The sequence below is a fragment of the Planococcus citri genome, chromosome 3 (assembly GCF_950023065.1).
Source record: "Planococcus citri chromosome 3, ihPlaCitr1.1, whole genome shotgun sequence".
NCBI lineage: Eukaryota > Metazoa > Arthropoda > Insecta > Hemiptera > Pseudococcidae > Planococcus > Planococcus citri.
In genome coordinates, this window is record NC_088679.1 from 891,795 (window position 1) to 909,952 (window position 18,158).

The window sequence follows — 18,158 nt, forward strand, 5'->3', positions numbered from 1 at the left end:
ACGATCATAAGGGGTCCGCAGTTACATTGACTTTACTTCGGATAATCCGTTCATTATACTCTGTGGATTATCGACTTTCTTTGCAAATCGTGCCCACTCGGCACTCTTGTACTCTTATACTATTGTGTTTCGATAAAGAACCCGAATTTTTCCAAAGTTTACTTTGGAATTAGGGAACTTCCGACACCGGCGTACATTAACTTTACTGGTGGGTTAGCCCTTGCTGCGCGGATTCAATGATCAGTGCTCGAGAGTTGAATCAAATTTTTCATTCGCTTTCCAATTCGCCTAATCGCTGGCAACTGATATTCGTACTTGATGTGCATATTACGAGTACATATTATTCGTGTATAATAAGCTGTATTCCAATTCTCCATTTTTAATCCCATCCCCTTCCCATTTGCCAGATTCTCATCCGCTCGATGGGTGGAATTATTATTTTCTTGTCGGCGATATGGCGATTGTTGTACGTATTTCTCTTGAAGGTTCGATTCGAACTTGGAAGAGCGAATTTATGTGAACTGAAAATACTTGAAAAAACTTGGACCTACTCTGAATGTTTAACTCGGCGCGACGCGACCGACTTTATTATCATTGTCGAGGTAGAACCTCTTATATTACTACCTATTCTCTTTGTATTTTGCGAACAGCGCATCCCCGTTCCCCATCAACCAAGCTGTTTTTTTCAGGTACCTATTCAGTAATGAATACTTCTACCTAGCCCAACTTTGTCAAAATTCTTTCCCAAAAATTGCTTCATCAGGGATCGATTTCCATCACTTCGGTGCCAGTATCTTTATCTACTTACGATGGGTCGAAAAAATGGAGTGATTCCAGAATTTTATCATTTGCAGTTTCAACTGAAAGGGTCGATGCGTGTCAAATCGTTGAGCTTTTTGCACGTCTTGAAATTGGTGGGTTCTTTTTTTTTCTCTTATTTCTCGTGTGGATAGACCTCGATTCGAGATGACGAATTGTAAACCACAGTTCTCAAAGTGCTTCTGTGTAGGAGATAGGGGTACTCGAAGTTTTGAGGAACATAATTAGCTAGAGGTATAGTCGAGTTTGAGTCAGGTTAACAACTAATTCTAACGAAGTCTTCGCAATTTTTTTAATAAAAAAAATGTAGGCTACCAACGCGTGTAGGGACTATGGAAGGGTACCGATGTTTATTACTTTAAAATAATGCTATTGAACGTAATTATTTTGGCGTGATTTTTTGTTTTGGAAAACTTGCGATATTATGTAGAAAGAGAAAGGCGGGATAGACGAAGACGTAGACGTATAAACAAGAAAAAAGACAACGTGGATCAAAAAACTTAGACGAGCAAAACATCTGCGATATCTTCGAGGAAACGAAAAAAATTGTCAAAAAATCACGACATTGCGAACGAAAAATGAAAAACTGCCAGTGTGTTGATAGAAGAATGACAGATTGTGGACTATTTCTGCGCCAATCACGGTCTGCGTCTGCTAGTGGGGGCCAGGGGGTAAAAAAATACTCGACTTATCAACTGATATGGTGAACGGTCAAGTTGTATTCGAAAATTGATGTATGACTTTTGTTTTGGGCGTGTTGTGTAGTGTGTTTACACAGCGCAGTGATTTGTTGCGTTTAGACATGTTTATTGGTATGCTTGCGTACGAGGCTTCATTTGAGAAAATCACATGGGTATCGCACCTTTGGAGTAATTACGTTTCGCCTGAAATGAATTTTTAAAAAATCGATTTTTTCGACGGAAGTATCCCAATTTGCGGACAAATTTTTGAACCGTAACAAATAAGCTAAACCTAAATAAACTTGAAAAATACAATGCCAAAATTTCAGATGATGATCATATTTAAAAAGCATTTTGCGATTTTTGGAAAATTTTTGAAAATCAAATTTAAGCCGAAAACGAGCGGAGGAAAAAAATCAAAAATTCACCTAATTCGCCTCAGATACTTATAGCTGAAATTTGATAACCTTACGTATGTGCTTTGTTTTCAACCGCTCAAATCGATTAGAGACGATTTGGAACCGTTTTGAGCGATTCTGGAGCCTTTGGCTGATTTTTAAAAATTGAGATTTCTTCAAAATTATACCCAATGACGAAGTTGGAAGGCTAAAATTCACATAACGCTATTATTTCGAAACACCGAGTCGATCGGAGGTGGATTTAGGCAGTTATATGGAGTCTCCAATCACATTTTAAAAATTCCGGAAAGGACCTTAAAAATTGTAAAAATATCATCTGTGAATGTGATTGCAGCTGATTAGCAATCTATTTGACCAATTACACGATATTTTCCCAGAATTGGTTTCTCCCGGTTCGAAACTGTGGGTATTTATCTTTCCAAAAAATGTCGTAGTTGAAAATTTGAAAAATTCAGTGCAAGTACAATGTACATATCTACATCAACCAACTTCGTCATGGCGTAAATGTTTGCGAAAATTTCAACTTATAAAACTCTGCAGGAGACTCCAAATCTGAAAAAAGCGTGAATACAAAATTTTAGCTTCCTCGATTAATTTGATGAAATTTTGTTGTTTTTCCTATTTTTTTTTTTTTTTTTACCCAAATTTGATTTTCGGAAAATTCACTCTAATCGAAAAAATGCGCTTCAGCATCTAAAGTTTTTGCTGATGATGTACATATTTTTGGCATGCTCTCTAGATTTAATTTTGTTCGGTTCAATTTTTTTCAATTTTTAATTTTGTCAATTGAAATACCTCCGTTGCTAACTGCCTGCGTACAAAAATTAAACGTGCAATTGCCTACGGATGTCCAGTCTCTGAACAACCAGGGAAAATCATGTTTGAGACATAAAGGTCTGTTATCGAACTGTGGGTACGAATGGATGGAATAATGTAAAAATCGATCGAATCGCGCCCGATCCTGATCGAGAGAGGAGGCGATGAAACGTTAAACGCCCCAACATTTTTGAAGAGAATCAGTAACTAGTACGAGTATGTACTACCCGATTTTGAAAAATTCTATCGCCGCAATGACTCTTTTAGCTCTGTAATTGGATGGAAGTTTTGTACGATGCCGTCGATGCCAAAATATCGAAAAGATACTACTCGTAAAATGTCTGTTTTCAAAATTTCTAGGGCACTAACCACCGTTTTCTCAATCTTCAGTTCGTTTCGCGATCCCTACCACCAGAAATGTAATTCGAGTAGTTACTTACTTGCGTTTTTACTCGTAAGTTGAAAATAATTCTGAAAATGGAACAATTCAGATATTGGGGGGGGGGGGGGCATGAAATTCGGAAATTTTTCAATTAAACGCCATCCCAATGCCCAGCCTCCGATCGTAGATTCACGAACACCCGTAAAAGTTTATGGATTGATTAATCAAATTTTCTGCTGATGACGCTTGATCAAAAAAATCACCCCCCCCTCGCTCCTTCTTTTTTTGATTATTTTATGCGTATATTTGATACTTGGAACATCGCAAAAATTGGAAAAATTATTTTTCTTGACTACTGGACATCCTGAGCACTGTGTTACTCCAAATGTTGGTAGCTTTTTCGACAATCGTGCTACCTAAGTGATTTTATCAAAGGCTATAGGTTGTGTAATCGTTGTACATTGTACAAGATTGAAAATTTAGAAATACATACTATTTAGTTTACCTAGACCTTGCCATTTACTGGTATTGTTCGCTTCTCGCAGCTTTGATGCGAGTCCAAATTACATGGTACTTAATTCGCGGTATATCGTTTAAATTAAGATAATTTTTCTCATCTTATTTATATTCGCGCTCGTTATACCAAATAGATGGATACGAGTATTATAAATTGATAGAATGCCAAATGTCGAAAGTTGATTTTGTTAAATTTTTGGAAGCGTATACTTCACTCTTATCATCGAGTATTTATACGCGGCAGCGAGTTACTTACGTGGGTGCCATTGGTACTCTATTTAAGTACCTACGTACGCGTATATGTGTTATTTTGAATAATTTTATCGCCGCTGCTGCTGCTGCTGCTGCTGCTGCTGCTACTACGCCAACGCCAAACACACTCGAGGGAGTCCAGGCCCTTCCCTTCCTGTCCCAATTTCCCACCCTGACCTTGCTGAAGCCCCATCAATGGCTTCGAGATCTTGGTTTTGTCCAACTTACCACAATAACATTGAATTTTTCTAATACGAGCTTTTGTTGCGTGTAATTTCAAACAGGATTGTCGACAACCATTCCACAGCGGGTCGTTTTTCGATCACGAAGGACAGCCGTATTGCGAAACTCATTACCATGCTAAAAGAGGCTCATTGTGTGCTGGCTGCCATAAACCTATCACTGGTAAGTCACCTGTTTCCTTCCGTCAGCACGAATTTCGATAAACGGGATGGGATGTCCAATGTCCTATTCTTTGGAAGCAATTTCACCCTTCTGTAAAAGTCGTGAAAATGTCTGAGAAATTCCATTAAAAATCGTCAGACTCAGACAGTTCCATTTTTTGTCAAAATTATCAAAAAGTTTCATTTTTTTCTATAATTGTAAAAAAGTTTACACTTGAACCAGAATTGCTTGGAAATTCTGCTTTTTTGCTTGAATATCCAAACACTAGGTTTTTGAAATAGTCCTGTTTTTCGAAAAAATTTCAAAAAAATATTTGTTTTTCTGAACAAGTTTTTCAAAAATTCTATTAACCCTGCCAAAATTTTTAAAATCCAAAAATGGGTGATTTTTTTCAAGATTTCATAGAAAAGTTCCGTTTTTTGCCAAAGTTGTCAAAACGACCTTTTTATTCCCCTTAAACGTCCATAAAAAGTCCCGTGTTTTTTCCTAAATTATTTCCTCATTTGATCTTTGTAATTTTTCATTCATTTTTTTTTTCGTCTTTTCTTGGTCCATTCAAATTCCGAAAAAATCATACTATTAAATTTAAAGCCTCCTTTCCACTGAATTGAACCCTACTCCACTCTCCGCTATTTTGGAACTCGGATTAGAGAATTCAAAAAATATTATAAAAATCGGGAGCAGTTGATGACAATTTTTTTTCTTTTCTCAAGGTTTTGAAATGTTGAAAGATTCGAATTTTTAAAAAAAAAAGTATGATTCTTCGCCATCGATTTTTGAAAAAGAAATAATAATAAGTAGACATTTTTGTGGCGATCGAATATTCTAATAATAGGTATGGTATTATGTAATGTTCGTAGGAAGATGTATTACTGCCATGTTCAAGAAATTTCATCCGGAACACTTCGTATGCGCATTTTGTCTTAAACAACTCAACAAAGGCACATTCAAAGAACAAAATGATAAACCTTATTGCCATCAGTGTTTCGAGAAATTATTTGGGTAATCCGCGGTACCGCATTCTCCTGCAAAGGATCGTGTCCATGTGAACTTACCACCACCTATGCAATATGCATTTCCTGATGCATATAGTGTATAATGCAGCCAGCAGCGTCATAACCGAGACAGCCACTGTAGCTGCTCCGGCGCGGCGGGCCACGCCCAACCGACGCACTGTTATTTCATTTCGTTATTCGATTTTTACGTCGACCAAACATATCCGTTCGTAATTAATTTTATTAAGAATTCGTTGTTACATTCATAGCGTCTCTATTTTCAAGCCATGTTTTCTATATTAAGCCAACGACTACCTGTTTAAACAATGTGTTAACGATAATGTGCTTTCTTATTCGGAAACAATGTTACTGATACTCGGTCAAATCTTCTAACATACTTATTCTCGATTTTACTATGTTACGCGTGTTATTTTATTAATTTGTTTAACGCTTCAGTCGACTAATTAATTCTTTGTTCTTTTCTAATTTTTATAAGTTTCTATAGGTATGTATAGAAATCAAAATAAATACCACACATAACCGTAAACCCGGTCTTATGTTGCGTTGCTGTTGCTCATTTTTCTGCTCACCTATACCTACGTCTACGTATACCTACCCACCATCTACACAAGTAATTATTGTGCAATTTACGAGTAAATTAATTGGGACTAAAAACAACGGTGTAGCCGAATCTATCATCATTTTTGTTCAATTTTTCTATATTTTTACGTGTCCACTGTCCAGTCATGGTAATATACGCACAATTTGCAACGAATTTCTGGAGACTTGAAATGTGATAATTATTATCAAATTCTCTGATCAGTTCGATGAAAACGCTAAAGAAGCAAGATCAAAAAATAGTGCAGTTGTTTTTCGTTTCAACATTACAAAAATTAAGCTTTTGAATTTGTTCGGTGTTTCTGCGGAAATGTTGTTTTTACGGAGTTAGTAGGTACCTAATTACCTATGCAAATATCTACCTATTGTTAGAATGCAGGATTGGTCTGATGGTTACTATGGAAAAACATTAGGTAAATTTCAAATGAGCTTTGCACACGTTCTCGAAATTAGAACGGCTGAGATTAAATGTTCAATTTGGAAACTGAAAGATACACAAAAAATTCCACGTAAAAAATGCTGTGAAACATAGCTGCTTACTCGGTTATTTTATTACTCTTATTAGCTAAGAGCTAAAAATTGAAAAAGTATCGTAAAACGCCTTTGGTTAAAAATATAGATAACACAAATGGAACTGATCGAGACTGTACATAATATCAAACAAAACACAATCGATTTCAATCCACGATCGACCAGTGACCACTGTACTGTTCACATCATTTTCGAGTTCGACTGAACTCGTTAAAATCATCTCATTCATCTTCTAGGTTCAATCTAATCCAGTGTAAGTAAAAGTAACTTTCCTTTAATTAACATTGCATAATAATTACTCAAAAGAAAAAAATTCAAAAATATGCATGGTAAAACCGGTAATAAAATGATTTATTTTGTATTATTTATTATTATTATTTATTATTCTAACATAAAAATAACTAAATAAGAATCAGAACTTGATCATCGAGGTTAATTGTTAATCTTAGAGCCGAATTCATGCAGACGTTACTTTAAGGAACACTTGGCTAAGTGGTGAATTTTGTTTTTTCAGTTTTTTGTTTCAATTTTTCTCAGGATCGAATAAAAATTAAAATGATATCTAAATCAATAGCTCAATACTTTGGAGTTCAATCTCTCAATTTCAATTTAATGAAAAACAAAACGTCAAAAATTCAATTACGCCTGGAAAAATTTGCTTCAAAATTCACAACTTAGCCTTAGCCAAGTGATCCCTAAGTATGTAACAATTATGAATATGGCCCTTAATTGTCAAGTGTTAAGATGGCTCTCTTGAGTAAAATAAGGAGCTCTTTTGCAAGAGAGCTCTTGATGTTTTTCTGCACTTTCATTTATTTGGCTCTTGGCTCTGGCTGTAGCTCCTCAAAAAATCCGGCTCTTTCAGACTCTGGCTCCGGCTCGCATCGCTCCCAGCTCTTCCATCCCCTATGCAGCCCTGGTGTTAACTAACTGTCAAGTTAGTTTTTACTTTTTACTCTAGCCGCTAGCCTGATTGCTCGAGGCTCGAGCCGGGGCCGGCTGTTAGTTTAGTCAATCCCAACTCTTCACAAAACTAATTTAATTTAATTATTTTATTTTAATTCGATGAAAAAAAATTTGAAAAAGTTATTTTAAATTGAGGAGGTTGGTTACAAAGTTAGACAAACGCCACTTCTACAAAAATCGAGTTAGATATTAATTCGTATAGGATTTTTAACGCTCTTTTCATTGCCAAGGTCTGTTATTTTCAATATAGTACGTAAAAGGGTAAAAAACGTGCTCAAAGTTTTGCCTTAGTTTCAAACACAGACATGTGCAAATTGTCTTAGTTTCAAAAACAGACATATCCAGGATATGTCTGTTTTTGAAACTAAGATGATAGGATATGTCTCATTTTGAAACTAAGATAATGTTCACATGTCCGTGTTTGAAACTAAGGCGCAACTTTGATCGCGTTTTTTGACCTTTTATGTACTATTTTGAAACTAAGGGACCTCAGAAATGGAAAGAGGGTTAAAAATCCAATACGTATCAAAACCTAACTGATCTAGACAGCTTCAATTTCAAATTATCTTCATCTTGGTTTCAAAATCAGACAAGTGCATTTTCAGGTTCTTTTTATTAGTGGTGGGGGGTGCTGGTGGAAGGATATTTTTTGTATTTTTGTTACTCAGTATCATCACTACAATTTGTCAAATATCCCCCACCTTTACAATGCTGTATATTTTTGTAACAAAAAACATAGATTTTCTCAAAATCAACCCTGTGGCGTTTGTCTAACTTTGTCACCAAGCTCCTCAATTTAAAACCACGTACCTACCTAATTACCTATTAAAAAAGTTCAACAACCAATCACAATCGCTTACGCGAGTTAGTTTTCATTTTGCGCAGGGTTCTTATCTTCTTCTTCGTTGGCACTTTTTCATATTTTCAGTTCTTGTGGTAGTGGAAATGGAAACACTGGAAACTGGTTGTAGTGGTGGTGCGATGACTAATGGAATGCGTAATGCATTATACTATTACTATTATACAGCAAGTTGAAGTGTGAAAATGTGCTCTTTCGTTTCTCCGATTAATTTATAATTATGGCTAATTAATTTAACATTTTCGTATTATTTTTAAATTATACGAGTACAATTCGCTCATTATATCTATGTTTTACCACTTTTACCTCTTCGTTCCGGATTCCGCGTCACTTGGTTGGGACTTCATACCGGATGGCGAATTGTGACCATGACAGTTGAAATCGAATTAACACGAGTAAGTTAGAAATTTGCCATTGCGATGTATTTTATGGAATTAAGTATCGAATATTTATTTCCCATGTGCAATTTTGCATTACACTTTACAGTATGTACATGTACGTGCGTTATGTATGCGAGAAGCTGCGCAGATTATTCGATAGGTTTTTGTTTGGAATGTGTTAGGTTCGCATTTGAGATGTGGCTCAGGCTCAGACTAAAATTCATCAATACGCTCGATGCTGTATGAAATGAGATTAATAAAATATTCATAATAATGTGTGTATTGGTGTGTAGTAATCACATAGTGTTTCACTGCTTCTGAGAAAGCTTGTGCTACGATATTGGGTGCGAGTTGAGTTGAATTGAATTGAATGAAACGATCAAACAAGTAGAATTGGTGACTTATTTATTGTAATTGTTCAGATATTCTAAATGGTGCTTCAAGTTTCTTTTTCATTTTGATAATTCCAATCCGAGTTGGTCAGGTTTCGTGTCTTACTTTGAAAATTTGGTAGGTAATACTTTGTCGTGTGGTTCAATTATGCACCTTTTTCATAATTTTTAGTCGACGTTTTGTATACGAAAGTGAAGTATTACCTATGTAGGTAATTCATTTCGATTGTGATGGCCTGATGGTAGTCGGCGTTGGAATCCGATTCAATGGTAAGCTTTAATGAGATGGTATATTTTAATTCGCAAGTAATAATGTCTCTGGTTTCATTTCCATGTTCATCGATCGAATCTTCCCGTTTACATAAGTATGTCTCGGTGTACCTACCTAGTACCTACATACCTGCAATAATTAGATAAAAATTGTTCAAATGTTAGAAATATTTTAATTCGCAAGGTTCGCAAGTAATAGTATGTTTAGTTTCATTTTCACGATTTCACGTTCGTCGATCGAATCTTTCAGTTTAGGCTATGTCTCAGTGTACCAAAATTCTACGTTCTATTCGAAAAAATTGTTCAATAACATAATTCGTAAGTCTAAGTACGTAGGCTATGTAAATACATAATGTATTTTACGTAATACACACTCGTAATCTCATCATTACACGTCTGTCGCTAGATGCAAAATGTACGTCATTATGAGCGACCTAATGCCGGGTCAAACACGTACATAATAGCCGTATTATGTACGTGGTGTTATGTGGCAACGCCGCGAAACTCCTCATTACGTACGCGTTACGTTTGGACATAATTTAACCGGTGAACTGGTGAAGTTTGGTCACTCATAGACGCACATTTTTTGCATCTAAACAACAGAAGTGTAAAATGGTGAGGTTACGAGTGTTTATTATGTAAAGCACCTTACATTACGCGATTAATAAAGTGTGTGATTATGAACTCGTGCAAAGTTACAGCGCTCGTCTTCGACTCGCGCAGTAACTTTGCACTCGTTCATAATCACCCACATTATTAATCTAGTAATGTAATGTACTATTTGGTTTCATTTTCATAATATGTATTTCGTGTCTCCGTAGTCGGTATTATTCATTATCGGAAGCGCGGCGCGGTGGCGGCGGCGACAGTGACATCCAATCAACCAATTCGAAGGCGAAGCTGTTCGCAGCTCGCATTCCTCTCCTTTCCGGTCCCTCTAGGCGAACATTTGCGAACAGTAGATTAGATGAGCTTGCTTATATCGTGATCATTGGTCATCTATCGCCATCTTTTTTCTTCGTTTTTGAATTATTGAATATTATGAGTTCGTTTATTCGTTTAACCGTGGTGTACAATGGTGTACCTGATGATATCTGAATGCAATTTTTCCTTCAGTTTGGTTTTATGACATTTAATTATCGTACTGTCTCGTAATCGAACGGTTTCTTCCCTTTCAGTCTGCATTTGCGATACCAGTGGCTTTTTCACTTCGTTCGAATGAATTGGTTTCAATGAGTTATTTTTGGGTAAGTCTAAGTATTCGTTATTACTTCATTCATCTAGCATAATGTGCAGGGCTCAAAAGGTCTGTTGGGTTATTTTTTCGCGTCTTAGGTACGTACCTCTACCTACCTACCTATCAAATATTCGTTTTCACTCTATGATCAGTGTTTGTAAAGTTCTAGATATGTAGAATTGAAATGGGTAAACTTTGAACAATTTTTTCGAATTTAACGTAGGCTACTGCACACTGAGACATAAACTGAAAGATTCGTTCGATGTGTTGTGTTTGTTTTTCATATTCGTCAAATAATGTCATCTGATATCTCGCGCGTCAAATTAGTTACTTGTGGATAATTTGATTTATTTTGTGTTGATAATTGTTCATTCAGTGTTCGATGGATCGCTAATGTTTACAACTTTTTTTACGTACAAATGTTTCAGGTCGTATCTATGCATCTCATATTTAATTGGACAAAAATCTTGCACAATGATGTTCACTCGGCGCGGCGTGTGCCGTTTGGGTTTGCTGTTAGACTTCCCAATCATCTGGAATATCTTGAGTAGGCCTACAATTTGTTGTGAAAGAGCTCCGCCGCTCTGTATTGAAAGTTCGAAACCAGAATAACAAGGTAAGGCTAGTTCAATTGTGCTCTTTATTTATTCAGCTTCCAATATTCACCTACTGTGTAACGACATATCCTGTCAATTTTTAAAATTTTTTTTTTCTTTTTGCAACTATTCGGGAACAATTACCGGGTATTTTTATTGAAAGCTGTAATTAAATTTTGGTTTTTCCAACAGAGGTTCAATTTATTTATGCCGGTCTACTCGTTGTGTTACTACACCGCTGAAATGTGCGTTTATGGAAGAAGGAAGACCTAACATGTTCGCTTGTTTGCATCAGATTTTTGAATTGGTGAGTGTAGATTTGTTTCAATTTTCTTTGTGTGTGTACAAAATGTCAAGTGTTCGATGTCGAGAAATCCAAATTTTCCATTAGTTTTCTTCCATTGCCTCCGAGGATATTTTTCATTCGCGGTATAAGCCATACTGATTCGGAAGACTTTCCTATTAAAAATCTTGTGAACATTTGGTATTTTTGTAAGGTTTTAAATTATCTAAAATCAACTTGATTTGACGTTTGTTGTACCCATCCTAATCAGTGTTAGATCAAAGTGTTACGTAGATTTTTTGGAAATGGAATTATTATTAGTCCCAACAATTTTATAAAGAGTGAGGGTGGAAATTTTGGCTAGGTTTTCAAACTCATTTTTTCTGGTATGGCCCTCCTAACCCCTACCACAGGGCACAGGTGCCTCAATTTGGTCCTACGAAGAAAATTTTGATTAAATTTGAAAAAGTCAAGTTTATGTAGGTATTTGTGTGCAGATGGAAGTTGTGTGGCGGCGGTAGTGAGTGTTGGTAAGGGATGCGGTTGTGGCTGGTCTTGTTAAGTTTTGTCCCGTGCTCGCCTGTTAAGCATCAACCCACAACTGTACATGTTCCATCGCGATTTTTTGAAAATTTGTCTTCTGTTAGCTTCTAGGTTAAGAAACGCATCCGCGGGTATGGGCTCTCGCCCAAGGATCCGTCAGGTCGGGGGCCTGCTCGGTGGGCCGCGCTGGCAGAAAACTATACGGAGTCCAGGGGCCGATGATATTCGTTGAATTGAGGGAAACCTGGCCTCACTCCAACGAGGGGTAGTCGTAATAGGCTGGTACAGGAAGTAACGTTTACGTTTCCATCTAGCGGTTATAGTCTGACTGTTTCTCGCGACCTTAGTTCCGGTTCATCAAAGATGGAGCAGGGATGGGTAATGTTGCCCTCAGAATCCCGATATTGCCCATTCTTGCCATCGAGGATGACCTGCCTCGGTTGGTTTGCCAGATCTGCCTGCGAACCAACCGCACACACAGTAAGTGGTGCACTTTAGGTTTTGCATACACTTGCTTGCGTGAAATGTGAGTTGAGTTTTTTTGAGAGAAATTTGAAATTTCAAAAGGCTGACCTGGTTTTGTTGCTTCGGTCAACTTGCCAGGCAGGTGAGTGTGTGTGAAAAGGCGTATGGTGATCTGGACTACGTACGATGTCTGGTTGTGATTGAATTTGTGTTTTGTAAAATTTGAATGAAAAAATTGAAGCAGTATTATTATTGTTCGTAACTATACGTTTGTTGTTCGTTTCAATTTGACGTTTCATGTTACTTACCTACCTGTACTTTTATTTTTATTTTACAGATGTAATTTGCAAAATGAAGTCATCGTAGTTATTTTACCGAGTGAAGATCTCGAATAATCGATCGCCAGCGATTGGAAAAAACGTTTCGATGTAACTCGGAATTATCGCCGATGCTGTGATGTCGAGATTCATCGATTCAACAGTGCCTTATCTGCAAGCTGATCATCGTCATCTTCATTCAGTTATCTCAGCTCGTCGTCTCCAGTATCCCATCTTGTCAGCATATGGGTTAGTTATTGAAAATTTTCTTCGGATGAATCGATTTTTTTTCACCCCCCCCCCCCCTCCCCCCGGAATATACTTACTTAGTTCAAAATGATGGAAAAAGTACGGAAACGAAAATTAAATCGATACAATAAGTTACATCGGTACCTAGTACTTACGTAGGTATATTGCTCTATTTTTCCTGAATTTTTTCATATAAATGATGAACGAGCGAATATAGGATGATTTTGAATTCGCTTGTTGTACCAAATTTTCCTCTTTTCGTTTTGGAATACGATTGCCTGTGCCTATTATGGGCTCTCGATGCGTTGTTATTATTACAAGAACAGACGATTGATGAATTTAGGATCATTCACACTTACTATACTAACGAGTACTTATAAGTATTGTCAACAGTATTTTATTATTTTTGATGCGCATGTTTCCCCTCCCTCCCCCTCCCAAACTGCGAATTATTTTGCTTCGTGTGTGATATCAATTTTTATAATTATTCGTATATTCATTCGTGTTCGATTCGCAAAAATTCATTGAAATTCTTTGATATTTTCATTATTCTTTTTGAAAATGATTCGATCGTATTATTCACTCGCGGAAATCATGTCGTTCGTGGTTCGGTTTCTGATTTTGTGAGGTGATTTAGGCTCTCTGTGTTCTTTAGAAAAACTGACGGAACATGGGGCTGTATATTTTTTGGTTATTTAGGATAGGTACGAGTTTAACTACAACCTGATATTGTACCAGTTGCGGATCATAACTTTGAATTCAAAGGTGATATGTTCGCATGTAGCGCTGATGGTATGTGTATTTGCGTGCAGATCATAGGTAATAGGTAATTGTTTTGAGGTTAGGATGTTTGCAGGTAATGTGCGGGTGGTGAGTGTTTTATATGTATAGGGGATGCGGTTGTGGCTGGTCTTGTTAAGTGCTGTCCGTCCTCGTCTGTTACGCATCAACCCACAACCGTACTTTTTCCACTTTTCACGACAACCTGGCGGCGTGATCCCTTGAAAATTTCACTTTCTGATAGTATGGCGCCTACCTTAGCCATATGTAGTTGTGCATCCGCGAATCCACGTACGTACTCGCGCGGCGTATCGTGGAGTCCAGCTGTTTTCGACTGCTGGTACGGAGCCGATCAGCTGGATTTTATGCAGTATCTACGAAGTAAGTCGAAACGCATCCACGGTTCACGGGCTCTCGCTCAGGTTCCGTCATGGTCAACGTTGTCAAAGCCGTATGGAGCAGGGGGAGCGTCATTCGGCGACTTGTCTGCTAGTGCTGCGGCGCAGCGGCCTGCTCAATGGTGACGTAGTCATCCTCTGGCTCACTCCTGCGACGCTCAGTGGGGTCGTCCTTACGGCGGCTTCGACTGTATACCCAAGTCATAATAAGGGGTTGTCGTAAGAGGTTACGACTCATACGGTTTAAACGTTTGCGTTTCATCTAGTGGTTGTGAGCCGTTGGATTGACCAGCTCACAACTGCGACCTTAGTTCCGGTTCATCAAAGATATGGAGTGGGGATGGTTTATATTGCCCTACGAATCGCAATATTGCCATTCTTGCCGTCGAGGATGACCTGCCTTGGTTGGATTGCCAGATCTGCCTGCGATCCAACCACACGCACAGTAAGTGGTGCACTCTAGGTTTTGCATCACTTGCTTGCGTGAAATGTCACGTGAGTTTTTGTGAGAGAAATTTCAAACCTGAAAGGCTGACCTGGTTTTGTTGCTTCGGTCAACTTGCCAGGCAGGTGAGCGTGTGTGTAGCGAGTATGGTGATCTGGACTGCGTACGATGTCTGGTTGTAATTGAATTTGTATTTTTAAATAAAATTTTCAATGACAAATCATCAAGGAGGAATGAATTTGTGATGGGCTGCTATATTTGATAATCGTTGAAGTTATGGAGTACCTACATATATTTTATCGCGCTGAAATATTTAAAACATCGTTGAAATTAACGCTATCCTGTAATTTGGGTAAATTCATGATGAAAAGATTCTAGAAAAATGAATTTTTGATATAATTTTACTAAAAAATGTGATAAGTAATTATCTGTTTTGTTTTGAAGAAAATTGGGTCCTGTACCATGGTTCTTGTGTATTTTTGTGTGATACTACACCCCGCCTGTCCCTTATTTTGTTTTTTGCTTCATTTTTCACCAATGCCGAAATAGTTTTAAATTAGATACAAAAATATTCAGAAAAATCGATTTCCAATCATTCCCTTCACCCCCACCCCCGTTGTGCGAATTTATTTTGTTATTATGTTAGGTTGTTGATGTTTGTAATTTAATGTTCATGTATTTGTGTTTATTTACTTAAGGTTAACCTTGCAACTGTGTTGTAATGATCAATCAATTTGATATTCATGTATTTGTACATAATGTACCTTACTTATGGCCAAAATCATGCTACTGTTTTGTAATGATCGATCAAGGTTTTTCACGTCGAGCGGCCGGCGTGTTTTTTTAGCCCAGATCGATCAGTAATTTGTGCCTAAGTGTTTTTTTTTTTTGTCTGCCGCTGATTTGTTGAATTTGAGTTTTGGTTGTGTGGTGTTTGATTTTATTAATCACGTTTTTTACAGCGAACTATCAACGAAAGAATAATCCGTAGAAAAGCATCGCAATGAAGCTACATAAATATGTTGAACTGGAAATGATTGATAAGCCACTCGCTCATCGGCTATGATTATGATGAACTTGATTGAATTCAGAAACTAATAGATATAAATGAAGTTTTGAAGTTTTGATGCCATATTGAATAATACCCTCGTTACCACATTCGAAAAAAAGTAGTCAAAAGTCGTGGTTGAAATTATTTAGGGCATTTCCTCCCCTTTTTTTTCCAGCCCAGGAAATGTCTACCATTCGAAGCACTATTTAATTTTGATTTTTGAAAAAAGTAATCGAGGAACACGCGATTTTGAACAGTTTTTTATCTGGTGAGTTGGCATTCCTGACTGGAATGAGATTTAAATTTGAACCGGATGGCGCTCAATTATTACAAAAATGTGAAAATATTTGTATATGTCTAATGAGGTGCTCACTTTCAATGCAGAAAGATTATGCGAATCGCGACGTTTTTTAGACATCAGGACTGTCACGTAGATTTTGATGTAAAACGTGTCTTTAAACTGGTAAGTTGCCATTCCTGAGAGTCGTTGAAGGGTAAAGTATTGGGGGAAACGTGAAAATTTCTGATTATGTCAATCGAGTTGCCTATTTCAAGGCGCAAAAATTGAGGGAGACGGCGTTTTTAGGCATTGAGAAAAAAAACCCCTCGATTTTGACGAGAAAACTATTTTTAAACCGGTAAGTTGGCGTCCCTGAAGGAAATAAATTGCAAATTCAAACTCTACGGCCCCAGTTGACCTCGAAATCGTATTTACACGTTCGTAGAGAGCTACTATATTGGAAAAAAAGAAAAAATGTTTGATAATGTCCAAGAAGTTGTCTATGCTCAAGGCGCAAAAATTATTCGAAACGTGGGCTTTTTCAACCGGAAATTATCGTTAATCGATACGTATTTAATTCGCCGTAATTTTTTAAGTTTATTCGTAAAGGTCAAATAAGGAAGGAAAAACGTGAATACATTAGAACGTGGAGTTTTTCAACGAATAGTAATGATCTTCGTGAAATTCAATAATTGAGAATTCTTAATCCGGTAAGTTGGCATCCCTGATTGATGAAAATTTTAAATTACTACATAATTAGAACTCAGCGCCCTCGATTGACTCCAGAATTACTCGTTTTATGTTCATGAAGATGATTTAAATGGAGAAAAACGCGAATTTATTTGAAAGTGTCGAAGAAGTTGCCTATTCACAAGGCGCAATAAATGCATAAAACATGGCGTTTTTTTTTCAAGTTTTGGCAAATACAATTTTTTTATGATATTGACGCCAGTTTAAGTCAATTTTGGATGACCGAATTTAATGTTCTATCCCTCACATCTCTTCTTCGCCACTCCATTGGGAGAAATACTCGCGATCATAGGTAAGTACACTGTTTGCAAAAGAATTTGGAAACTGAGGAAGACAATCCAAGATGACGGTCTTTTGAGCGGTAAGTTGGCATTATTGAGTAAAATTGACTGTAAAATTAAACTCAACAGCTTTCATTTAGCTGAAAATCACACTTCGGCTGTACAAATAGGTCTTCTAAACGATAAAAAACACAAAATTTTCCCAACTGTCGAAGAAGTTGCCTACTAACAAGGCGCAAAAAATACACGAAACGTGGGGTTCTTTCAAAGAATTAAGAATTACAATTTTTTATGATGAAAATTCATTCCCCGAATTGGTACTGCCAAAAAGTATAAAGTTTTCTAGATAATGGCGCTTTCTACAAAAAAATTGAACTTTCACGAGTAAAACAGCCACGTTGACTAAAATAAATGAGCTTTTAGTAATCAGCGATGCTGAGTTACATAGAAATAATTGAACCTGCGTACACTCCATTTTACTTTTCATTAAGGCAAAAAGCTCAATTTTATAAAGATCATTAGGTATTTGCCCCTAAGAGAATATTAAAGGAAATCAAAGGGTCTTACACTCCTGATATTTGAATTATTAAATTTATTTTGTAAGCTATAGGGAACTTTTTATGATGTACGAACTGTCATCTGTCATCGAAGAGTTTTCCAACACGGAGAATTCATTCCAGACTTTGGTTTCACCAAAAACTTCAAATATTCCTAAACAATGCAGTTTTTTACCGAAAAAGTTGAACTTTCAGGTAGAAAAAAGCTCGAACGATTAAAATAAACGAGCTTGACGTGATCAGCGATGCCGAATTAGTGATAATCGACTATTCGTACAGGCTATTTTGCTGTCATTCGGCTGAAAAGCTCAATTTTGTAAAAGTGCATATTTTCCAATTTTGATCATTTTTGAGTATAAAAAAGATGCTAAATGAGACCAATTTCATTAGGAGAATATAGGATATTAGGAGGTTCGATACTCCTAATACTTGAACTTTCGAATCGAGTTTGCGAGCTTTAGAGAGCTTTTTGGGCTGTACGAAGCGCACGAACAAGGGGGTTTTTGTGTACGGCGAATTCGTTTCCGGTGTTGGTTTTGCCAAAAAGCTCAAAGTTCCCTCTGAAATAAAGCTTTTTTTCATAAAACTTGAACTTTAAGGTAGAAAAAAGCTCGAACGATTAAAAT

General features: G+C 36.9%; 1 protein-coding gene and 1 long non-coding RNA gene across 5 annotated transcripts in view; both read left to right on the forward strand.

The window, feature by feature from the left end:
* Positions 1-5,841, forward strand: part of Pax (Paxillin) — a 44,352-nt gene extending 38,511 nt beyond the window's left edge. For all 4 annotated transcript variants that reach the window (XM_065359261.1, XM_065359259.1, XM_065359260.1 and 1 more), the window contains exons 8-9: positions 4,169-4,289; positions 5,150-5,841. In XM_065359261.1, coding sequence (XP_065215333.1) covers positions 4,169-4,289; positions 5,150-5,295 — 267 coding nt within the window. In that variant the 3' untranslated portion in view covers positions 5,296-5,841. The remainder of the gene's footprint in view (positions 1-4,168; positions 4,290-5,149) is intronic.
* A 2,824-nt stretch (positions 5,842-8,665) lies between these two features.
* On the forward strand, positions 8,666-15,733 carry LOC135842003 (uncharacterized). The gene is made up of 4 exons (XR_010558044.1): positions 8,666-10,547; positions 10,966-11,153; positions 11,326-11,440; positions 12,762-15,733. It is a non-coding gene; the product is annotated as an uncharacterized LOC135842003 (long non-coding RNA).
* The last annotated feature ends 2,425 nt before the right edge of the window (positions 15,734-18,158 follow it).